Here is a 26576-nt window from a genome sequence, read left to right on the forward strand (position 1 = left end):
GGATGGGCCTGCTCCACTTTCCTTTTCCTCCTGATAACAAGAGAGCGGTAACTAATGTGGACTCTCCCTCACTTCCTCTCACGCCTTGGCTCTCTTTACCTCTGCCGATCAGATGTCGACCTGTTCGTGGAAAAACACATAACGAACGCTTTGTGTCTGTTCCTTAACGACTGTTTTAAATGCAAACACACAGCCATAACCCCTCCTCTCATCACGCACGCACATCAAGTAACCGTTGAAAGATAACTCAGTCAGTTTGTCATCCAGGAAACTCAAAGCTGACAGGTAAAGAATGAAAGCTCAATGGGTGAACTGTCTGCACAGGACAGACGCAGAGCAGCGATAGGACACAGAAAACGCAGCTTCCACAGTGCATTACGTGTTGAAGGGCAACGGATTAGGATTGATTTTGTGCTGATTTAAGTCCTTCTATTCTGCCCAAGGCTACACTGACCTGTACACAGCTAGATCAATAATACACAGTTTGATCAATGATGAGCAACTTCAAATTATTTCCCTTTCCTCCAACCGAACACAGCAGCTGGGAATCGCACACGTGTCAGTGTTGATGGCACAAATTAATGCATTCAAGCACAAACGTGTCGATGTGTCAGTGAGTCTGCATACAAGCAACTGACTCGCACGACCCAACAGCATTTAATGCGACAAATCCTCTGAAGGACTGTTACAAGGACGCGCACGATGTGGAGAGGGTGGTCGTAGTGAAATGGCACTGCAGATCCTCCAGGTCCGGTGAGCCTTATACCATCTTCCAGCTTAGTGTTTGGTTCATATGCCAAGACTCAGCTGTTTTGGTTTTGTCTTCCGCTTCTAATCACATAGACAGTTGTTTTCAGTGAAAAGACTGTGACTAATGAAACTGCAGATTATAGAGAGCCACACACTTCCCTCAGAAGCTGGAGTCCAGCAGAGCTAAAAGAAATGGACAGATGCATAACTTGATTCCTAAATACTGGCAATCAATTAACAGTATGGGCTGACTGTGCATGTCTTGGTATGAACTTTGAAGGGCTTCATTCTTGTTGAATAAATGAATCTGATGAATCATCATTTTTCGGCTTTTTCCCTTTGGGTTCACTTCATATAACTCCGGTTCTTAGATTTTTACACTGGCTTTTTGTCCGTCACAGAATAGATTTAAAAATGTTGCTGTTGGTTTACAAATGTCTGAATGATCTCGGACCAAAATACATCTGTGATCTCCTGGTCCATTATGAACCAACCAGAACCCTCAGGTCGTCAGCGTCACACCTACTTTCTGTACCCAGAGTTAGAACCAAACACGGCGAGGCAGCTTTCAGCTTTGATGCTCCTCACCTGTGGAGCAAACTCCCATTATGCATCAGGGCTGCTCTCAGTTGCTTTAAATGAAGGTTGAAAACATTTTTATTTACTTCTGCATTTCTCCCACAATGCACTGCAACCTTTATTTCCTGCATCTCATTCGCTTTTAAGTGATTATTTTAAATTCTGTAAATTACGGCATGTTTTATTTTATTTTATCTATTTATCTTATCATCATCATGATCACCATCATTATTATCATTTTTTGTTCAAACTTTTAATCCTGCTTTTCAATGTCTTTATAAAGCACTGTGAATCACCCTGTTGAATTGTTCTATAGAAGTAAACTTTCCTTGTGTTGCATCAGAATCCCCTTTATCCATCTTCCTCTCAACTTTTGCATCTTCTTCTGTCACAACAGCCAACTGGGTATCATCTTTCACCAAATGCAAATCTCCTCTTTGGTCTTCCCTTTCTTCTCCTGCCTGAACGTTCCAACTGCAGCATCTTTCTACTAATGGATTCACCATCACTCTTCTTTATGTATCCAAACAACTTCTGTCTAGCCTCTCTTTCTGCGTCTCCAAGACATCTGACGCTGGTTGCTCCTCTAATGTTCTTGATTATATCCATCCTCATCACTCCCAAAGAAAACTTTAACATCTTCAACTTTACCAGCTCCTACTCTGCTTCCCATCTCCTAGTCAGTGCGGCTGTTTCCAAGGCAAAGTGTAGGGCTGGTCTCACTACTGTCTTGTTCAACAACAAGCTTGTTAAATACATCACCCCTTCCTCTCCTAGATGCTTCCATACTACCACGGATATGTCATCCAACTGCCTTTCCATTCCTTATTATCTTCAAAGCTGATCTCACTTTAAACTTACCAATGCCATGTCACTTTTTTGTTTACAGGTTCTTCACCTTTCACCTTTCGCTCTCATTTTCTTCGTTCACCTGTTTTATAAAGTATTATTTCAATTTTTTCCCTTATACTCTCCTCATTAACACATTTCCATCCTATCCTTAATCACCAAAACCTTCAGCACATCCTTCTCCTCTCAATCTGTGCCTCTCAAACCGGTACAAATCCTCTGGTCCTTTGTGTTCAGCCTCTCATACAACTCGTCATAATACTTTAGTTTGCCTTGCGTCACATGGCTTTGTACTCCTGCTTACTTTCTTCATCTCTCTTGGCATCCTGCTAATCTTTTCCAACTTATTCTGTCCTGAAATAACTCTGCCTCTCCTCATTTTCCTTGATGAATAAAATTCATGGAAGGAAATTCATAACTTTCAGCTTACTCATTAAAATGTATCAAAAACAAGGAATAAAAGAGCTAAAGTTTGTATAAGAGGGAGATGTGTTAAATAAAAGACAATCAATTTTGCACTAAATTCTAGACAAAAGCAGTTTTAACTGCAGTTTTAATTAACAATTTGAGAGAAGTCCAATTCCTAAATTCTCCTGGGCATGCACATTAATCAATATTTGCTTTTATTCTGTCTCTTGAAAAAGCAATACTCCGGCCTAAAAACAGGAAAAAGAAAAACAAACTTTCCTCCAGTGTTCTTCAGTTGTACTTCACTCTGGTGACCGGTGCTCCAGAGGGAGGTGCAACTAAAGAACAGTACAAGGACACCAGGACTGCACCAAAACAGTTTAATGGATCAGATCCACAACCCAACCAGGAGAAACCATATCGTACACTCAAAAACACACTGCTTTCAAATGTGGGCTTAGTTTTTCTTCAGTAAATAGTGTCATCTTATCGCCACTGCTATCATATGTTATACCGCTAGGACACAGCCAGTAGTTACCTTCCAGTAAAAATGTTTTGCAGCAAAGCAAAAGCATGAGAGATCACCAAAAGAACAAAGACAGTAATGTACAAAATCAGATGTACAAATCAAAATTTACAAAATCAGATGACATGAAACAAACAAAACAATAGACGTCATCACATTTGATGATGAAATGACAAAGTTCCTGAAATGTAACTTCTCTTTCACCAAAAAACGCGGCGTACAGAGACAGATCCACTAAGATAAGATAAGATAAGATAATCCTTTAATAGTTTAGGACACTATATTTCTGTCCTAAAAAAACAAACATACCAAACTCAAGCATCTAGTGTTGTTTACAAAGTAATGATGTCTTTCTTTTTCTGAGAGATTACACAGATTACATAAACAGGAGCACAGCGTCTCCATCTGCTTCTGTCCCGTTTGTTGAACCATACCCTTCTGCCTCGTCATGGTCAGAGTTAAGATAAGGATTACACCGCCTGACAAAGCTGCAAGTTTCTTTCTGCATACACACACGGAAAATTAAAATGTAACCGTTTGATTTCAATTTTAATTTATTCTTCTTCTTTTTTTTTCCCCAGGCTGCTCTGGCGGCCCGGTGGTTGGCAGTCAGAAGGTCACCAGCTTGATTCCGGCTGTGTGACGGTTGCTCGTTCTGCCTGTGCTTGCGAGGTTGTGTCAGGAAGGGCAGCCTGGGTGAATCACCTTGCCAAAATCTGTTTTTGGGGGCTGCAAAGCTCAGCTGTGGTGACCTCTCCATCAAGGGAGGGCCATGATTACGATGGACAGAACAAAGCTGTGACTATGGTGGCCACATGTCCCTATAAAAAACACATCCATAAAAAGTCTACATGAAACAGAAATGAAGTGTGAATTCAAAACAAAAAAAGTCTCTGTAATCTCCAATATTACACACATTTGTGTGTTTCAGCTGCAACACACCCACCTGACCTAAATGTCCACTGGCTAAATGTTCTCACTGATTTTACACACCCAGCTGGGCTCTCCTCGCAGCGTGAGCGTGCACAAAACAGGTTATCATGGCAATGAGGTAAAGATAACTATCCAGAAACTCTCAAAGAGGTTCTATGCAGAAGAAAAAAAAGAGAGAGATACTTCCTCAGAAATGAGGAAGTACAACCAATTGTCTTGTGTTTTCTTGCTGGCCTGCTGGCAAACTAAGATGTTTTACTGGAAATTACACCCAAAACAGAAATCAAATAGGGGCAAAAGGTTAAATTAAAAGAAAGAGACTAAAGCGTCTCTTTTCCCGTCAGGTGGTGACCAGGATGAAAATGTGGATTTCTAAAAACCAGAGCCGTTTCTTGCTGTATTGCAAACTACGCATCTGCATAGGGTCCCATGAGCCACTAATGGGCCATAAAGCTGAATGTTCAGCTTCATCAACCCATTTTTTTAGTTGTTTCAAATTGCTACAGGGGAAAATTGCAAGCTGGGGTGTGGCACTCCATGCCACTTCTTCAATGAGAGAATCTCTATATTAATGATAATCCAGTCCACTGTTTTGTTCTACTGATGACATTGACTATGGAGAACCAAAACTGACATGATTAAAAATAAAAGCAGAAATACTGTGTGTGTATATATATATATATATATATATATATATATATATATATATATATATATATATATATATATATATATATATATATATATATAGCCTTCCTTTTGCATTTTGCGTTTTTGTCAAGAAACAGGAAGAAGCAGGATCCTTCCCATTATTGACCAATAGTAGGGGAGCTGGACAAAGAAGGGCAGCCCTCCTCATTTGTATAATGAGGCAGAAACGCAGAAGGTAAAGTAAAAAGAGGAGACGAGGAATGTAAAAACAAGGAATGCATGTACATGTATAAGGAAAAGGAAAAACAAAAAATATATTTTCTTGACAAAACAGCACAGAAGAACAAAATATATATATTTCTGCTTTTATTTTTTTAATTATGTCAGTTTTGGGCCTCCATATTTGACTACACCTCTGTGGTCTTTGTAAATCCATTGTGTATATTATTTGAGGGAAAAGCCATGTAAATGAAAATCCAGTCCGTGGACACCGTGACCCACAGAAACCTCATTTTCAAGAGGAAAGTAAGTCGACATCAACGTTGGTATCGACTTGAACTAACAAACAGGAGAATTTCTTCCAACTAATGAAGCAAAAACTCCTTATTTTGACAACTAATTTTTGACAAACCTATGACTAGTGCATTAAGTTTGGAGAGAAAAAAAAAATCAAATCAATCTAACTATAGTTGTATAGCACTTTTCATACAACGAGTGCAACAAAAAGTGCTTTACAGAACTAAAACAAAAGCACACACACAATAAAAGGCAGACGTCGACCACCACAACACACTGACACCATCGCACACAGATACACTAACACATCTAGTCACAAACAAACAACATCTGTATTGGAGTCATTGAAAAACACTCAGCTCATTCATTAGCTTGTTATCTTATAATAAATGGAAATTATTAATATACTCAATATGAATAAAGCCCACCTTGATGACATCTAGACAGACTTGGTCAAGGCCAGAAGGAGAGACTTCTGCTGCTGAGGTCGGCCAGGATTTTACTATTATTTAAGATGCAATCTTATCACAATTCTAAGGAATTTAGCCCTTATCGTTATCATTATTGTAGCCTGTTTAGCTCGTGCAGTAGACTATGTTCATGTATCGTCTGATCAGATAGCACAAGCACATCCTCAAAGACAACACTAAAGTCCAAAATTATCACTTGTTTTAGGCCTTTAAAGTTTTTCAAAAGTTGTTTTAAACATGGCTGACAATGATCAGTTACATCTACAGCCAGAAGTGGATGAATATTAAAATCATGTTTAAGATCATGCAATAAGAAGTTGAAGTTCAATACGTAGGAATCGGCTTGGGAACTGATGATTGGACCTCAGGTATAGTTAAAAGAAACAAGTCTTGGGAGCGAAGACAACGACCTCAGAGCTTTTTTCAAGGGTGCAAGTCTGTAGGTATTAAGAGATTTTCAAGGGGTAGCTTTGTAAAAGAAAATTCAAGTCAACGTCGACGACAGAATAGATTGTCCAGCCCAAAATGTGTAAAGTACTGAGGTGAGTCAAAGCTTTAAGATTAGTGATGAACCTCAGAGCTCCTTGATGGACCAGTGAGTGTAGACAGTTTAAGTCTTTGCAAGTTAAACGTGCCGCGGAAAGTTGTGACATCGGCACCTCATACAAAACTTCTGAAAAGCTGTGGAGGTGAAGCAGATGAATGCCCTCCGAACAATTCATCTCTCTGTTGTCCCCTCACTGCATCTGCCCCTGCCATGAAGGAAAACACGAAAGGGGGGAAATGAAAACGAGAACAAGGCCGGGTGGGTGAAATAACAATTCAAGTAGATCGGCGCATGTTTGACATGAAAAGCCCTGAGAACTCAGGAAGCAGCCTCTTCCTATTTTGGGTTAGGAGCTCTGGGCATATCGGTGACTGTGTGATGAAAGGAGAGAGGCCCAGAGGTGCAGCTGTGGATGGAGGGAGACAAATGGCCGTTGAGGTCAAAACACAATGACCAGCAAGAAAAAAATACGGGAAAGAAAGAGTGAAATATCATGCGTTTTTAAGATCAAACAGCCGAGAAGGCTCTTCTTTTCAAGCAGGTTTTCAAACAGTTTTGATAGCTCAATTTCAGTGGGAATATTACACGCCGCAACTATTTTATCCAGTATATGAATCAGAAAGTAAAAGACTCTAAAGTCTTACCAAGGCTGTCCTCAGAGATGCCTGCGCTTTAAACTAAAAACTAACCTAGAGTCCCAACATGCAGGTTTCCAGGGCCAATCATCTAAAAGTAATAGATGAATTCATAAGACATCATCACCCCAAACATATTTATTTATATGGTATAAAGCTCAACATATTCAAATATATCAATACTGAATATTAGTAGTAAAAAGGCACTGGGTATCCTAATTATTCAATGTTGTCTTGCTGACTGAGAAATCCTGATTGCTGATCTTATATGAGCCCAACACTAATTAACACCTATCATAAACTTTAATCAAACACCCCTTTTATCAAAGGGCTTATACTCACTTCCTGCTTTGAGAGAAAGACTCCGGCATAATGCTGCTGAAATATCGAGATTATCAAGCTACAGTAAGCATTTCTGTCTTGCTGCCCATTTAATCAGTGCTGCCATTGATTTTCTGGATCAGCTGTCTGCAGTGATTCTGCCCATAAAAACCATCAGCTGTCTCTTTCCCTCTCTCCATCCGACTCAGTCGTCTCTCCATCTTCCCATCTGTCTGATGCTCTGATGCTCCATCTATCGCAATCAATTCATGACACTTTTTTTCGCACAATGTCTGCGCTATGCTCTTACTGTGCATGCTTTATTAGGTCATGGAAGCAAGCCATTCCCTCCAAAATCTGTCTCTCGCTTTGGCCTCAAATCCTCCACATGGGCCCCGACATCCCAGCAGGCCACCAGGCCAGCAGCCAAATGCACACAGCCACATTCTTAATTTCATATTATTGTCTGAAACAGTCGAAAGAATAGCTTGAATAAAGCTAGAAAATACCTCACTGAACCTTGTTTATGGCGAGGTAGGGTTGCATCATCTACGAATGCTGTGACAATGATTAAATTAACTATTTTGCTATATTTGACCTCAGCCACCGACTCAACGCAACAGGATGTCTTTTATAGAGGAAAAGATAACAGTGAACCTATAGCAAGAGGTTTTAAAAGGTCCCTGTTTGGCACAGGCCGGAGCACCGCAAGAAAAGGGGGATATACTGTATTCCATCTATTTTTATACCTGCTTTGTTTGAAGCGGGCGGTTCAGATGAGACAAGCAGCACCAACATGGTGCTATGCTGTAAACTGTATAATGCAAGGCTGGAAGATAAGGCGGGGATGACGGGGGCCTGTTCCAGCTCATTACAGGACAACAGCAGGGGTACAACCTGGACAGGTTACCAGTCCATCGCAGGGCCACATAAACAGACAAACCATGAACACTCTCCCCCCTACGGGTGATTTACAATCATCAGTCAACCTAATATACATATTTTTACACTGTGGAAGGAGGTGTGAGTACCCGGAGACAATCCAGACAAATCAGACACCTTCCTGCTGTGAGGTATCAGTGCCAAACACCAGGCCACCCTGCTGCACATTTAAGACCCTTGAATGCATATATTGTTGTATCTGAAGTGATTATGAAAGTCTGCAACTTACACAACAGAACGTGGTCATTTTTGAGTTAACGTTCAAAAAAAGTGTCTACTATGTCTCGTCAAAACGTCTGGTGTCTAGGATGTGGTGACATTATAGTATGACCAACTGCAGTAGTCGTGTTTGTAAGCACCACCCAAGTTTAACCCTTGAGTTTTATCAAGAAATCAAAAAAGCCTTCACATCTTCCTCCCATGCTGGAAGTCTCCCAAGCTGAGCAACAGGGATAAGACATCTGTTTTTTTTTTTAGCTTAATCTGGACTATACTAAGACTGGGAGATACATTGAGGAAAACAAGTGTTTTAGACAGAAGAGTCACCAATCAGCCATAACACTGTGACCAACAGTAAGCAAGTCTGCCGCTCAGTGTGCCAAAGTGGGGCCAGAAATCCTCTCCTAGAATGTGACAATGTCACCACCATTGTGTTTTAAGTAGCTCATTAGATAGCATAGATTGCTTCTGGAAGTGAGGCATCACTAAATCCCATATGGAGTAGGTTTGGCATTGCTGAGCTTGGCACAGCGACATTGGATGTCTGCCTCACTGTTAAGATGTTACACGGGCTTGCACTTCCTCCACTGAAAGATTTTCTATAACAGAAACACGACCGGATAACTGGGGCAGGCCCACGAGGGGATGGCGTTGTACAGTGTAGTAGGTTTGGGCAAGACGGTTTCCCGGTGAGAGCCTCTAACTATTTGAATGATCTTTCCTAAATTAAGTGAAAACTCCAGCTATCATAGCGATAAAACAATTAATTACTTTGTTTTTTAAACCAACACAGGCCTAAAATAAATGTTACTGTTACTGTTACTTTAAAAAAAAAACTCAAAGAGATGGATCAAAAGTTATTAACCTGTAATCATGATTAGCCAGTCTACATCTTCCTTGGCACTGCCCTCAGGCAACACAAAGCTTTTTCTTTACTTAGAGCAGTCCTTTTTTCTTTTTCTTTTTCCCTACCTCAAACTGCTGCACCTTAGATGTTTATCTGTACATATGTCAAAAATACCACATTTGTTTATTGTTTATCTACTGCGAAAGAGTGAAATTTCTGGAGTCAAATTCCTTGTTGGACAACGTTCGAACCTGGCCAATAAAGCCGATTCTGATTCTGATTTTAGAAATGCACTACTTTTATGTTGCACTGATTCTGATGTCCTTAATATTGTGTTGTTCAGACTAGAGATGAAATTATCTCTCTTGCCAACTCTGGCATGTTTACATTTTTAAATTGAAACTACCATGCCGATTGTTGAGGATTTTCTCAGCGTCCCGATCCCCGTTGTAATGACCATCATGATCAGCACAATTGGCAAGGGTAAATCTTAAGCACAAAAACTTTAAAAGCGTCACAAATCAGTGCGAATGAACTTTGAATGTTCAGAGAACTTTGGCCAAAATGTCAAAGGTGATTGTAGAGTGTACATGTTATGTTTTTATGTTTGATCAAACGCTATGACAACATGAGACTCTGTTTTTGTAACATTCCCCATAAAGATTCCTGTGACCCTGAATAAGAAGAAGGGGGTATAGATGATGGATGGATGGATGGATTATCACAGTATTTTGTTGCTGTTAATAACTTTAGATATCTTACTGAAATACTATGTTTATTGAAGAGATTCTAAACTCTTTATATAAAGGGATACAAATAAGAATGATGTGGGACAGATGTGTCCAAAAAAAATGAACAGAAAACTTTTACCTTCAACCCAATAATCAGAAATGACAACAACATCAATTGCAACTCCACTATTCTCTTTTTACTTTCACATTAATAACATGATATTAAAAATGGGTTAATGGAAATCAACGTGAATAAAAATCACCACAACCTCAAAAGACGACATTCTCCTCTGTGTACATTCACATTAAGGGCAGTCTTTCATTTCTCGTCCTCTGCTGGGTGAGCAGTTTATTCACCACAACCACGCACAGATATACATGTGAGCCACCGTTGGTGTCCTTATCTATCAAACTATCCCCACAGACTGGAGACCCTGCGGCCCGAGGCTGCGCTGCCAATTGGTAATCGCCGATAAAAGAAAGCAGGGTTCACATACTCTGCGTACATTGCTTTGACTGGTTGCATTACCGTGCAGCGTCACACGCTGGAGAGCAAATGAGCAAACTGGTTCATTGATGTTTTAACTCTTGGCTTAACTGAGCCAGACTTCAAGGACAGAGTTGCCCCACATTATCTGGAAAGAGCTGGGTCAACTCTTCAAGAAGTATCAGCTCAAAGAATCTCGTAATATCTCCATCAGGAATATATTTTCAAAAGGCATAGATCGGTGTCAGAAGATGAAGACCCGTCTGAATGCACCACTGTGCTCATTTTTGTCTGCGGGCCTTGAAGCTCAGACTGCATCAGTGAACAGCTTTTCGGTCCTGTGACAGTCAAAGACAACGTGAGGACGAGTGGAATCTGTAATGCTTTTCAAGCACGAGATGCGCGACACTGACGGCTTCATCAATCCGTGAGATCATCGATCACTTTTCTGGTCGTCTTCCTCGCCGCTTCATTCGGCCACAGCTGTGAAGCCGACAGAAAATCCCATGTTGTTTATTCGATAGCAAGATCTCGTGGATTCCTTTAAACCGCTGATCATAAATCAAGCTGACACTGTGTCACGTTGTTCACACAAACACATTAAGTTCCCATCTGATTAATGGAAGCAGTGCATCTCTTTAAAAAAAAGGGGGATTTTTGAGACACTTATTGTTCAAAAGTTTACTTTTAAATGTAGCCCTTGCTGATAATATTAGGTAAAGGAAGACAAGATGTGTTGAAAGCTTAACAGACCATGTGACAAGTCTGCCTTTATTTGGTGTCAAAATAATGTAATTAACATTTAAATGGAGAGCATATGTTTTCTTTGAATGTTATTGATAGAGCTAACATTGAAAGGTAGCTAAATCATTTTTCCAATTACCATAAAACCAGAGCGCTACTTTTCAGGCCTGTATTGATCACCACAGCACAAAGTGAGCCGTTCAGCCAGAAACTAATTTCCCGCCACGTTCTAGGGCGAGCAGCTATCAGTTTTAGATGAGCATCTCCCATTTTTCCAGGATCACATCAGTTGGCACCACATGAGCCGATTCTGGGTCAATCCCCACCCCGTTCCCTCATGCCCCAACTCATTTCCCCTCCTCCTCCTCCCCCCTCATCTGCTCTGTCTGCTGCTCCGTGGGGGGAGGTGGAGGCATGACAAAGAATCAAATTAGCTTCCTCTCCTGCATCTTCATGACAGACGGTCTTGTCAAGGTCAGTGAGGAGCCATTCCTGCCTGTTAATTTCAACAATCCAAACGAATTAATAAGAAAAAAAAATATTTGTTTCCTTTTTACAAAGCTTTAGAGCAGCAACATAACTACTAGTTATATAAATACCCAACTGACAGACTATATACTCCTTACTATTATTTAACTAAAATGAAACAGAGAGACCAGACAGAGAGTTCCCAAAAGGATCAAAGATTAGAAGCAAAGATGCAACAGAGACATGATGTGAATGTTTACAGTCTGCGGACATTGAAGCAGGGTTTAGCACCCTAAGGTCAAATTTGTGGTAACTGCATCCACAAACCAATCAGAACTCTGTAGACATGTGGTTTTCATCATGCTACAAATTGGGTCAGCGGTGCCAAAACTTTCCATGCATGCACATTTGATCTGTTTGTGACCTCTGACAAAGCTTTGTGGAGGTGTGAATAACCCTTATTTTTCAAAAGGACAGACCCTGTTCTTTTTCTGTTATGTCTCAAGTGTATGGCCTCTCTTTTTGTTTTATTTAGGTTTTTTACAGTCAACGTCAGAGGGATCTGTCGAGGCCTTTGCAAACTGGTACAAGCCTGCCGCATGAGTGGATGCAAGAACTATGAAATCAGGTTTATGGACGGCACGTGTGAAATTCGTTAAAATGTGTATTTCTGTGTTTTAATTCAAGATGGAAGTGGAGTTTTTTTTACGTGTGTAAAGTCACATGTGTATTCCTTCAAACAGTGAAATTGTGATTCATGCTGCATCTTCAAAGATAAAACAACCCTCAAAGAATCAGGTCACACACAAAAAAGTACACAAAATACAACGAATCAAATGATGACGTAATATTTCAATACGGCATACATCAAATCATGAGCACACTTGAAAACCGATGCCTTTGTTCATCCTGTTCCTCTCCATCTCCACGGACAAACAAAAAAGCACAGCTGAGAGGCAGACTGCTGCTGTGTCTCTGCTCCTCGGCCTCCTCCCTGGGGGCTTCTTAGCACCACCGACAGAGAGAAAAAACATCATCTTCTTGGGATCCCTTTTGCACTGAACCTATAAAACAAATGTCTAAAACGTGAACTCAAATGCTAAAACATTGTAGAAATAGAGAAACACCAATATTTTTAACAAGAGCCAAAGCAAACTTTATTACCCACCACAAAATAGCTGGATGGTGTTGAATTCTGCAGCAAACTGGATTTTGGCAACTCGAGCTTATGAATTATCAAATTTTCCATCCAGTCACCGAAAACTATTTGAGAACTTTGTCAATTTGAAACCAATCAGTTACTGAAATTACATGTTTGGCTTGTAGACTTAAATAGGCCTGGAGGGTCTGTCATTTTCTACTTTTAAATTTAGGCAAATATGAGATCACTATTATTGGCCTTAAGTGTCTCATAGATTCAATATCCAAGCGTTTACTGACTCTGGATGGCATAACCCTTGCTTCCCGTAATCCTATGAGGAAACTGGGCTCTGTAGCAGCGTTTTTTTCCTGTTTGTGTAGCAAACCTCCAAATCACTGATTAGAAACAACTTCTCTCCTCAGTTCTTCCATCGGTACCGTCTTTGGTCCAAATCTGATCACTCACAACCGATCTAAATCCAATTGTCTGACTGACTGTTTATGTAACTGCATGTGATTTGATTCCATCCGTTTTCTTGCTGACGTTCACTAATCCACGTGGTTGCTATGGTAACCTATCTGCACAGAACCGATGTAACGAAGCCAAACTGGAGGACTGTTGTAGGATTTGGCTCGACACAAATCTCCACCTGGTGATGGATTTTATTTTGTTCACCTTTATGAAGTTGTGGACTGTGAAAGCTGGTTAACAAAAACAGTAAAGATTAAAGCTGCAAGCAGCGATGAACGGGCCCTCGCACCCTTGTGCACCTTCAGGCGTGCTGCAGTGGAAGCGCTTGTATGACTTGCATGTAGATTCTTCAGCCCTGGACATTTAGCGGATGACACCAGCCACGACTCTCTATGTCAAACCATTCAAAAGTTATGGCAGAAAGTAGGAACTATCAAATATGGACCAATCAGATGAAGGGGGGGGCGCGCTTTTTGGCGTCTATCGTTGCCAAGGTAACACTTTTGACTGAGAAAAGTAATGCGCATCGTCGCAGGATGGAGACGCACATTTTGATGTATAACACACCTGGGTGCACGTTACGGTTCGGGCGAAGAAATGGCATAAATTGCGGCAAAATTACACGATTAATTCAAAATGGCCGACTTCCTGTTCGGTTTCGGCCATGGCGCCAAAAGACTTTTCTTTCGTCGACGCAGACCACACGCCATCACTGACGCCGTCACTGATGTGCACCTCCCGAAAATTGTAACTACGCGTCGAGGCGACGCAGACCACACGCAGACGGAGAGGGCTGTGATTGGTTCGCTTGGAAGCAACGCATTTCCGGTTTCCAGTTTGAAGCAGTCGTAAACTTTCAGCGCTCTTTTCTTCGTGTATGTGTGATTTTTTTTGTTTTGGTTTTTAGCACAATAGTTGTCCTTATCTCTTTGATTTACTGTGACCGGAAAAAGTTGGATAAACCATTCAGGAAAAGATCGCTAACTAGCGGTCGCGGGTACTGCACCGCGACGAAATGGAGTGACGGAGAAGTCCGAAGGGTTCACGACGGCGTCACGGCGACCGCGTGTGCTCTGCGTTGGTTTGACGCAGAACCAAAATTCAGGCTTTACTCCAGACTTCATACTGAAGCTCCTCCTACGAGACAAACCAAAATTATTCCCATTCTCATAATCAACACATAATGGCTTTACATCACATGTAGACAGTATGTAAAGACAGTATTCTGCTGGAGTTCTGGCCCATTCCTCCTGACAGAACTGGTGTAACTGAGTCAGGTTTGTCGGTGGCCCACAAATCTTCCATGGGTCTTTGTCTCGGTGTCTTTTTGCAAACTGTAATCCGGCTTTTTTATGTTTCTTTAGGAGTAATGGCTTTTTTCTTACCGAGTGGCCTTTCGGCCCATAAGTGCAGGACTCGTTTCACTGTGGATAATAACACTTTCTTACCAGCTTGGTCCAGCATCTTCACAAGGTCTTTAGCTTTTTTCTGGGGTTGATTCGCCCATTTCGGACCAAAACGCATCCATCTCTGGGACGCGGTGCCCGTCTCCTTCCTGAGTGGTGTGATGGCTGGACATTGCCATGATGTTTAGCTGTGCGTATAATTGTTTAAACAGATGAACGCCACGTACACGTTCATCTTCAAACATCTGGACATTCCACCCATGGATGAACCATACTTGTGGAGCTCCACAATTCTCTCCCTGATTTTTTGGCAGATTTCTTTCTTTCTTTCTATATCAAACAAGGAAGCAGTGTTTGAGGTGTGCCTTCAATTAAGTCACATGTTGTCAGTTAACTTATCAGGGCCTTCCACCCCCCTTGACATCATCTTCTGGGCTTCCCCACGTTATCTAAAGACAGTACTTTTTGTGTATGTAAACTTTTGACCGCAAAGAAAGTAATATTAAATTCTCTCTCTCATTATTGTGGCAATAAACAAAATGAAATAATTTTGGTGATCCTGACTGACCTGAATCAGGAGAGGTTTAGTCTGATTTGACTTCAGACAGAGACAAAAAAAATGTTACACGTCTTTTTGTACAGTGTATGTAAACTTCTGGTTTCAACTGTACGTGGTAGATCCTATACTTCTTATGAACAAGGATCTGTTCTCTGCCACCTGCTGGCTTACCTGAAAGATCAAGCCACTGCATTAGCGCGTAAGGAATGAAAAGTCAAACGTGACAACATTCCAATAAATAGAGACATACGTAGGAAGCTGAATGACTTAGTAACTGAATCTGTCTTTTACTTCCACTACTAGTATGAATATTCATTTCTGCTGACTTCACCATCACATACCATTTTAATTCGGCTTCCATTCCCAGGCTGGAATCACTGTCCTGTCAACTGAAGGACACGTCAAGCTCACGGGTCAAAACAGAGCCAAGTGAATTATTTTGACAGTCTGAAGCCATCACCTCCATATATGTAGTCTGGTGCAAAATAAAACTATTCATGCAAAAAGATTATTTGAAATCCCGTTTGAACAAAAACACCATCATACTTGAAACCACCTCCGTACGTGGTCTGAAGTTGATTCGGAAACACTGCATTAGTTGTTTTTGGCTGTTCAGACTATTAAGAGATCTAGATACGATCTGGATCTTTGGGTGTTTTATTTTGTTGTTGTTGATCACAAGAGCGATAAAGTATCTAACATAATCAAACATTCCCGTTTAAAGTCAAATTGAAACTTATACATTAATATGAAGATGTTCCTTCGTGTTGCTTTAACTCTCAATGTCAATCAAAAGGTAAAGAAGAGCACAGTTACTTTAAGTTCTGAAAATCCCACCACATTCACATTTCCAAACAAAGTTAGCAATAAACTGGTGAGATAGGATTTAGCAGCAGCACAAAAAACAAAAATACCGCAGAGATCAAACAAAAATTGTGAAGCATAGCTAAAAACGTCAGCACCAATAACGTTTTGATGTCACCTTTATAAAACAGCGTACATTTCTTGCTTTGGCCTCCAGAGTCCTAATTAATTCATGTTCTTGATTTCCAAAAATACATTAGGTAACTAAAATAAACACGCTTACAGCAAACCATGACAGGATTTTCATGAAGTCGGATGTTTTTAAAGCCAATAACTCTGCTGACACCTCGCTCCATTCGAGTAGCACAAAACAAACATGTGATTAAGCTACTTAATGGGAAGGGTGATTATAGGCCAGCTGGTCAGGGGAGCGTGTCTGCATGTTCAAGGCTGTTTCACGAAAATAATAAACATGAGCATGAAAAAAGCATAAGCTCATATTCTATAACAATACACTCCCATGGGTTATATGGTTTCCTCCGATTTACTGCTTGCAAAAGCAGAAGAAAATATTCATTTAAATGGTTCAAAAGAGCGGCTGGCATTAAAAAAAAGAGAAGTAAATCAACTCTTTACAGTCTAGACACAACAACTCCTGCTTCTGCTCTCAGTGGGAATACGGCGCACGCGTTCAGCTGCACTCGAATTATTCACACGTACACACACGTGCATTTCATTTTTGCATGCTACAGTAGCCTTTCTGACAACAGACGACACACTTGACCCTTTTTCCACATCACCCTCCGTTCGGCCCACCAGACAAGCTCGTCTCCCCCTGCCAGATCCTTGTTTTCACCCTGGTAAACTGCAGGAGGTACTGCTCTTTTTACAGGAAAGGAGGGCAGTTTATAAAACTGAATGGACACTACAATCCTCGCCCTTGCTCTCTTTATGCTCTCCCGCTCAACTGTGCCCTCGAAAGAATATAGCGTGAACCTCATCCTCGCTTCTGTTGCGTCTTTATCCGCGTGTGTGTGTGAGCTCAGCAGAGCGCACAAAGACTCGCAGTGACATCAGACTCGTTCACACTGCGTCCTCTGTCTCCGCTCGTCCAGGAGGTGCTCTGTTTAAAGGGGCTTCTGCCAACCCCCCCCCTTCCCCTCCACAGACACAACTCCCTATGATCACTAATTGACCACAACAATGTCAACATGCACATATGGTTCATCAAAATATACAGACAGCGGTAGCTCTGACGAAAAATGCATTTAGCTTTCACCCAAATGCTATCAAACAATGTGTGTTCCGACCACACAAGCTGTAAAAAGGGTTTCCTTGTGTCGGAGATGCATGAATGGTGATAGTGGGGTCTGTTTAGAGGGCCAGCTCACATAGGAGAGACCCTGATAACAGTAAAATGTTGATGCTGAACTAGACTGAAGCCTCTTTCATTCACAGCTGAATTTAAATAACCAAAAATTCAAATAAATACAGAGCTATTTGTGGGTGTGCATAAGTGGGTGTGTAAACGAAGCTGGAAAAAGAGAGTAATCTGGCCACAATACTGCATTTTGGTCACAGTTTCAGATGTTATTCTGTTTTTACTGCAGATAAGAGGGAACAAAAGAAAAGAAAGTGCACAAATGAGGACGTGCATGATGCTCTCCGACTGTGTATCGTCCAGTTCTAGTCAGGACATGGCAACAGAGCTGCTAACAGACCCCAGGAAAGTATGTCAACAAAAGGGCCCCGAGCTTGTCTTCAAGCCCATTTTATCTCAACTCACAAAAAAAACTCTGCAGCTCTAACTGAGTCATGTCAGCGGCAGGAAGCGAACAAGAAGCGCAGAGAGTTCAGTGGCGGCCTTGCAGGAAGTCATTCTGCAACAGCAGCACATCACTGGGGAGTACCAACGCACGAAAGAGAAGTCAATCCAAAGGCTGCTTTCACAACTGCGTCCCAAAAATTTGGCTTACAAGAAACTACGGGCTCTTTTTAAGAAAAAAAAAATTGCCATCCATTTGCTTTTGTAACCCTGATGTCAGATGAGTCACGATTAATCAGACTATCTAGCGACAAATATCAGTCGCTGTTTTGTTCTGCACTTTCAGACTCCTTCAGCTTGATGCAATCTGCTGCTACAGCCCTGAATCACTAGTTTTGTTTTGTTGTTTTTAATGACCAAGATCCACAACCGTCTTCAAATGTCCCAACTCCTGCTTTTTGCACATCACCACCTGACTTTTTCCCAGTGCCAGTCTAATTAACCTCCACGCCTCATGCCTGAAGTTCTCTACACTTCGGCGCCACATGTCTCCGGGTTCTTTGGCATTCACGCCACGAAAAGACACTGGCATGGAGCTGGGTGTAGGATGTTTTAGAGGTAACAACAACAACCAGAGAGAACATAACAACACGTGACCACAGGAGCCCCGGCAGCTGTGTGATTACACCACATGGCTGGCAAAAGCTCAGCAGTATTAAAGTTCAAGTCTAAGCTGCCCAACCATCCCTCTACAGTCATCTTCACGTTTCCTTTTTGTTTTGACTGCCGTGATCAAATAAAAGAAATGAAAAAAGCCTCCAAAAAAGTAATCTAACCTAAAAAAAAGAAGCATGTGATCACCACCACCAAGGAGGAAGTGATGCGCAGCTGTTGATGGCCAACTCGGGCGTGTGCTCTGCCACGCTTCCTGCTCTTCTTCCCTCCCTCGACTCCAAATCCCTGATTAGAAACAACTTTGCCAGCGACTCCCATCGATTAAGGCCTTCACTTTCCAAACTAGTGAGCGTGAGTCTGCAGCGAGCTAGAGGAGGTGGTGGTGGGGCATGTTGAGCCCAAGTGTAAGAAACGCTCTCGTGCAGCAGCACGACCCGGCAACATCAGTCACTACAATTACTGCAGGCCTTTAGATGCACACTTTTTTTCCCACCAAATCATCTAAACACTGACCCTCACGCTGGGGGGTTGTAACCCAGACAGAGGTAGCGTTGCAAACTATTAACACACACAGGAAATGGGCGAGACTGGTAGGCTACACAGGACATACGTCTGACAACAACACACTACCTTTTCTTTCTTCCATTTAAAGCCTTTTGTGTATCAGCTGTGAGAGGCCCCTTCCGCAGTCGTATTCTGCTACTCTTTGTTTTGTTTTGAAGCCAGTGGAGCACATTAATCCATTTATGAAACACTCCTGCGGCCTTTGAGTCCTAAATGCTTTAATGTATTTATTTATTTTTTCACCCCGGTCATCCACCTGTGAGCTGGCAGACCAAACTGGAACTCATTACCACCATCCTGATAAGCCACAACAGCGCGAAACACATGACTCGACTCTTTCGTGATGCTCTGCTTAATCTGTCCAAACCACACAGGAGCCACAGCTTTGAGAGAAAGTCCATTAAGGGGAGAACATCAGGTCGCAGTCTCAAGGTCGTGGATCACAGCTGTGAAGAACAGATTTGTCTTTATGCCCATACACAGCCATGAAGGCTGACTCTGCAAATTCAGCGGCGAACAGGTCGTTTGCTTCTCTGATATGACTGAGTGGCACAAAGAGGCACAGCGGGGAGAGGGGGGCAGAAATCAATATGCAAATAAGCAGTTTACACGATCGTCATAACTCTCACGTAAGGTTTCACCCAGCACACACACATAAAAGCGGGATTATTGATATTTATGGCAGGGCACGCAAACCCTCAAGGACGGGACATAAAATCCAGCAGAGGCAGCGTCGGGCTAGTGAAGTGAAACCACGTGCACATCTGTGTGCGACGATTGCTGCGAGTGTGCAGGTTCAAACAAATCTACTTATCTTTATAGCCTGTTTGCTCCAGACTGAGCTGATTTTGTAAATGAATGCTTTTGCACAAAAAGGCGCAAAAACTGGGCCGAGAGCGATTTAACATCAGCCACTTACAGGGAGGAGCATTACATCCATGTGCTCTTGTCTGAATTGACTGCAATGCAGTTCCTGTGTGCGTGTGATTACGTGTGCACGTGTGTGTGTGTGTGTGTGTGTGTGTGTGTGTGTGTGTGTGTGTGTGTGTGTGTGTGTGTGTGTGTCCAATCCACTCCTCAGGCAGTCTAGTCTGAATGCCGGGTTGCAGGCCATGTCAACGGATACAAAGACATTGTCTAAGGAAGACAGAGCAGCCGTTGGCGAGGGTCGGTTCAACCTCATGACAACCTCACTGACCTCAAAATCCATATTCACACGAGCACACACGCAAAACTAGAAATCCTCCAATGTGTGGAGTCTTCATGTATGCAGCCCAACCTGGTAGCGATTAAACATCACCCCCTTCTTATCAGTGGGCAACTTTCTCTGGGAAAAAAGAGAAGAAGCTGGGAGGCTTTTTCAGGGAATTACGCTGCTTACAGACAGGAAGTTATCCCTCTCCGTGTGTTTATTTGCCTGCTTCCCATTTCCTGTTAAACACACAGACACTTTTTGTAGCACTCACAGGGCATGTAAATATAGATCACACATGATGAAAAGGAGCAGGGCGAGCTGGCCCACCGGGGAGGTCCTGTAATTGCACAAACTCTGTTGGAGTTTGTGCTGATTAAACTGATTTCATTGTGCTGATGTCATTATGAAGCCGTCTATGCTGATTTGACTTCCATCTGTGTTTGATGGGCAAAATTAATGGAAGTGTGTTTACACAGTGATGACCATAAAAGACATACGTGTGGGGCATCAGTTTCACACTCATTCAGCTATACTCTATTCAACAACTTCTGCGGAGCAGCAGCCACCAACTGTCTGTATAGTTTCTCTTTTTACCTTTTTTTTCTAGTTACCACAACCTTATCTGCTTCCTGTTACAGTTGGGGCTGTGAACAAGCACAAAGGAGATTCATTCAGTGGCTGACTGGAGACTGAAACACCCCCCGGGGAAATGGAGCCACTAGTTTTAAGTCTCATCTTAAAAGCAAAGCTCATCTCTGCAGAGACAACCCCCACGTTCTCAGCCCCGGCTCACATCAATCAATGGACCTTAAAAGGGTCACTGATGAGGAACTGTTACATGCCATAATGTTGCATTTGGTTCAAATTTGCATAGTCAATGCATGTTTGATTATTTGCATGTGTGACTGTGCTGACAGAATATTGTCAAATATTCCCACAGAGACACGCGCTACTAACAATTTGGAGTAAAACGGACTGCAGGTCTGTCAGACCACCGCCTCAGCTCGACACGCACTCTAAAACCAGCCTGATTACAGACATCCTCGCACTAGGGACCTGCCTGCCAAAGGCTGCCACCCAGAAAGTGCCAGTACATACAAGCACATGTACATGCTCTCTCTGAACCTACAATTACTCTAAGCACACACTACTAATGAACTAATCCAATATCCTCACACCACAAGCGGCTGTGCTAGCAGAGCTTTTGACTGCATATCCAACATGGGCAGCAAATGATCCTGGAGAGCATCTCTTTGTGCTCATTTAAATTGCAGAGTCAGGATATGAAAAAATAAAAAAATAAATGAAATAACAGAAGAAGACTCTCCTTTTACAACTCAGCAATGCACATATTACAGGGTGATCGTGGCCAGTGGAGATAAGGTGAGAATGAAGGTAATTCACTGTAAATGGGTTTGCAGAGAAACGCCCATTCTCCTCCTTGTACCTGGCTGCAGCTGTCCTTGTCACTTCGTCCTGTGTTAAATCCTAAATGCAAGCTGCTGTGCTGCTGCACATAAAACTCTTGCCGCCCTCCAAAAAGGACACCAGTCATGTGGAGATTTTGCATTTGCACAGACACATGTTTTGCGTTTACAATGAGGTGCAGAGGTGCAGAGGTGCATGCAATGCCAAGATACTGCAAAACAACGTGGAGTGCCCTCCTCTGTATCACAATGAGCGGAGGCAATAAGGAGAGTTGGTGGTAGTGTGGTGAGAGACATAAGTGATCGCCCGGAAGGCAGAGACAGACACAATGTAGTCTGCAAAGGTCGGCAGGATTTCCAGGAGACAGACGTCGGACGGGCTGATTTATGGTTCCGCGTCACACCAACGCAGAGCCTACGGTGCGCGTCGCCGCGTACCCTACGCCGTACCCTACGGCGTAGGCTCTGCGTCGATTTAACGCGGAACCATAATTTAGGCTGGAGGCTTACCTCAACGCCACCTTTACGCAGCAGTCGTTCTGGCCCGCCATGGTCGGTTTAGGTGGAGGGATTTTAGGCTTATGTGTCGCGTTTTCGGCGGGGTTGGGTGTCTCAGGTCAGCAGCCGTCAAGACCTGCCGGCGCTGAGCTGCCTCGCCGGGACTCCTCCTGTCTTCTTCCACTCCTCCGCTGCTGCTGCGCTCATCTCTGTCTGAGTGACTGCTGGATGTCACATCGCAATGTCTAGTTTTTTTTTTTTTATCTAATTCTATTCCTTTTTCTCTTGGTTGTCTGTCTCAGTCGCTACATCCTGTTTGAGCAGCGTGAAAGCGAAGCACATGAGAGCTGCTCTGCAGCCACAGCGCTGCTCTGAACGATCCTCGCACTGAACGAGCGGAGAGAGCGTGCACTGAAGGGGGCGGTGCTGCCTTCACGGGCCTCCGGAATATCCACCACTTCGTTGTGAACGCCAAACCAAGAACCACTCCCAAAAAACATTGTCATCATAGACTCAAACAAGATAATCCCACCAATAAATACTTATAAAATTGAATGAAATAAGCTACATAACATATTTTGATGTACATGCAATTATATATCGTGCAATTATGTAAATATCCGTCTGTTATTTTATATACCAGTATTTTTTATTATTATTATTATTGTATATATCAGTACTGTTTATAGTGTGTCATACTCTGATATTATTACTGTATTATTATTATTATTTATATTGATGCCTCTTGTTTTGCACGATACCCTTTACTGCTGTACACTGCGAATTTCCCCGCTGTGGGACTAATAAAGGAATATCTTATCTTATCTTATCTTACATATACTCCCCCTTTCCATGAATAGTAGCCCATATTTGTGATAGCCTACTGATAGCCAAACTAAGCTACTATGCCATGCTTTTATAATACTAAGACAAAACCTATGTGGTCATGCTAACCCATCACAATGTAGCGTACTGCAAAACAAAACATCTATTACATGTACAAATGAAGCATTTAATAAGTGTAATAATGCATGAATATAAACAGCAAAGTGTACTTCAAGTGTCACGCTGCATTGTATGATTAACTATGCTGTAAACAGGATTTTAAGATGGAGCCAGTCATTTGAATCTTTTGTAAACATATATTTACATTATCGTATTGTATTTTATTAGATTAGCTACATTTATAAAAAATAAAAATGTGGGTCACACAGCAGAGTTGCAAAACACTACTGCATCCTGTCTGAAATATATGAATGTCATGAAATGAAACCATTTTGATAAGGTGGAAGTATGTCTTAAATGCATGTGTTACAGCCTGCGTACTTAAGGAAGTGTAACAGTCCACAAGTGAGAGATGAATAAAAAAACATGAGGGCTGTTTTCTTGAAATGGTAAAAATAATACTATGGGACCTTAAAAGCAACATAATCATATGTGATTGACATGACGTGTAGCCAATTCTCCAAATGCTCAGCTTTTGGTTTAAATCTCCAAACCAATCACCAGGTCTATATTTGGGGCGGTTTAGCCCCTCCCAGTGACACACCCACCACATGCTGTAAAGATTACCACATCAGTGATGATGCCTGGCAACATCTGAAGTCTGTTTTACTGACATAAAGAAGAATCCTGTCCTGTGGCGGAGGAGGGGCCACCAGTATGAGCAGCTTGGGGTCAAAGGTCACATCTCATTCAGAGGCTATTCTGTTCCAGCTAAAAGGTGGAGGTAGTTTGAGCTGATATAAATGAGAAGTAACATTCAACACCCTTCCTCATGCAATGTCACATTTCTTCAAAAGGGGAAACTGAAGTGGTTTCTCTTTGTTGAGTCACACATATATGATGGTCCTCTTTTGCCTTCTGAAGGCAGTCAGTGATGTTGCTGTTTGCCTACATTAAATAAATCATTGTCACCTGAATGCACCACACCGCAAATAAGACAGATCTACTGATCACCAACAGTTTGCATATCTGTACTGCACTAAATAGTTTCACAACATAACACAAAAACACTTCAGCACACTATTTCCACCCCCCTGCAAATCCACTGCTTTGTAGTTTAATTACATTGTGCTGCAGGGAGCTGGCACAATTATCTGTATCCTGATCAAAAACAGTTATCTATGACAGCAGAAAAGCGTCCCACACTGCCACAGAGGACAATCACTTTTTATGATATGAAGTATGCATCAACATGCATACTTGCATGTTGTATCAAACTTGGTCCATTTTTGGTCAGCAAATAGGAGCTTAGGAGCCTAACCAGGTGGCGACGGCAGTGCCAGACAGGCAGCAATACTGGATTTCACACAAGATTAACATACAGTTATGAGGATAAGGCTGAAATCCTCCTAGATCTGGAGGGAACTGGCCATTGCAAGCGGGACAGCAGAATACAAAAACAATAGTGGTGTGTGTTTTTACACAGCCGCCTCATTTCTTCCACTTAACTTTTAAGACCAACTCATAGGAACTCTTACATAATAAAAATGCTCTATTTTCCAAAGCAAATATTTAAGCTCTTTCATTCCTCTCCAGGCACTTTTACAGTTTTCAAATCCACTCTGCAAGATTATTCCACTGACTTGCCACCTCTTAAGGAGTCCACAGTGAAAAGTGTGAAAAGCACCATACTGCGTATGCTATAAAACCCTGAAGATATGTTTTTAATAAATATTGTACTTGTAAAACTGCAGCATGATCCCTATATTTAGTGATACGTTTAAAGTCAAATTAACAGTTACCTTCTTGTATAGGAGGCTCTGAAAGATAACTCCTGCCGCCCTCAGGTTCTGTCTATCACTGTGACTTCTGATTTGAGGCTTTGCATATTTCACCAGCGCACTGATTCACACTCATTGTAATTTTTAGGTCTTATTCATTATATCCTGGCCTGAAAATATGAAGATGAGTCAGAGTTTTAATGTGCTGCAAACCATTCAGCTATTTTAAAATGTTAAATTTTTTTGTAACCATTGCAGAAGGATAAATGTAACTGGCAGGGAGGAATAAAAAATGGAATTTCTGCACTTCCACGTATACATTATGATATGAAAGCCTTGTTAATTAGTTTTGTGTTAGGGATTAAGATTCATCCAACCCCCCTGAATTTCAGTGTCATATTTAATTGTTCCAACTTAAAGATCACGTGATCTCCCCCAGTGAATAAGACCTGAAGCAGGAAAGAGAAGGCAAGATGGAAGATAAAGGTGTACCCTAGTGCATTCTTCAGCCTCATTCTCATACTTTGATGTGTCCATAAGCCTTTGCATGTGTTTTTCTATATTTGGCTTTGAAGCTCCATAAACTAATCCTCCCATTCTTCAGCGTAACAAAACTGTTTGAATTGGCTGGGATTACCCAAACACACATTCTGTAGACTCACAGGCTGGCACAGGAACAGGTGCGTGGTCAAAATGACAAGTCGGGCGGTTGAAATAAGTAATTTGTTTCCCCTTTGTGTCATACACAATATGATAATTTGACTGTGTTTACTAAGTGTGCACAGATGTCTGATGCTGTCTTTGTTTTGTCCATGTGTGCATCAGAGGACCGTTTTAGATTTATCTGTGTAAGCTGCAGTGGTGTGAAGCAGAGGAGGCTCTTGCTTATTCTTGGCAGAGCTGGACCCCTGTTGTGTTTTGTCCCATCATCCTACGGAGCTCAACTTTCACAGCTTCTTTCAAAAATGAAAGTCCTTAGTTCCAGCCAAGCATTTCAGACATTTCTTTTTATGCAAAAGTTTGCTAATTTGATAGTGGTGCATCCACAGCAATGCTTGACTGCACGCATCACTTAAATGGGCACGGACAGGACAGGACAACTGTGGCCACAGTGCATTGACTGACTTTACATTCATATCAAATGGTGGGAGCAGATGCCAGACAGAGCCAGTGACACTGAAACAAGTAGTGAAGGTTTGGAAACATCTGGCAGAAATATCTTCAAATTCCATCACTGACAGAGCTTCAAATGTCCATTTGGCCCATATCATGCTCCATTTCCTTCATATGTTGAGGCGGCTTTAGCCCAGAAGGTTGTCAGTGTTGTAGCAATAATCCCTGAGCAAAGTAGTGGACATCCAAGTAAAGTGAGGCAGTCAATGTGAAGAAGGAGTTCTAGTGACTGGTTAGTTGATAAGACTCTGGAGACAACTGACATGAACTCATTGGTCTCCAGAGCCTTATGAGGCTGAGGTTGCTGAAATAGTTAAAAAGCTCTGGGATGGATAGGTACACCCTAAGTTCCTCAAGGTTCTGAACGTTGTGTGGCTGCTATGCTTTGTGTGAGATGGTTATCATGAGTCATTCAGTTTCTAAACAAATGGGATATCAGTTTGGTAAGCATTTTCACCAGTAATGTGAGTTCTTTGTGGGTGGGAAATTACCCCTTTTACATTGGTTCAGGTCATAATCTTTATGGACAACATTTTTCGGGACAGCCAA

The 26576-nt window shown here is 41.9% G+C and overlaps 1 protein-coding gene across 2 annotated transcripts in view; it reads right to left on the bottom strand.

Annotated features, from left to right (window-relative positions):
• kif21b (kinesin family member 21B) overlaps nucleotides 1–22498 on the bottom strand; it is a 68983-nt gene extending 46485 nt beyond the window's left edge. For both annotated transcript variants that reach the window (XM_061727694.1, XM_061727695.1), the window contains exon 1: nucleotides 22141–22498. In XM_061727694.1, the coding sequence (XP_061583678.1) occupies nucleotides 22141–22181 (41 nt within the window). In that variant the 5' untranslated portion in view covers nucleotides 22182–22498. The remainder of the gene's footprint in view (nucleotides 1–22140) is intronic.
• Between the last annotated feature and the right edge of the window lie 4078 nt (nucleotides 22499–26576).

Source organism: Cololabis saira, chromosome 8, assembly GCF_033807715.1.
Source record: "Cololabis saira isolate AMF1-May2022 chromosome 8, fColSai1.1, whole genome shotgun sequence".
Classification (NCBI taxonomy): domain Eukaryota; kingdom Metazoa; phylum Chordata; class Actinopteri; order Beloniformes; family Belonidae; genus Cololabis; species Cololabis saira.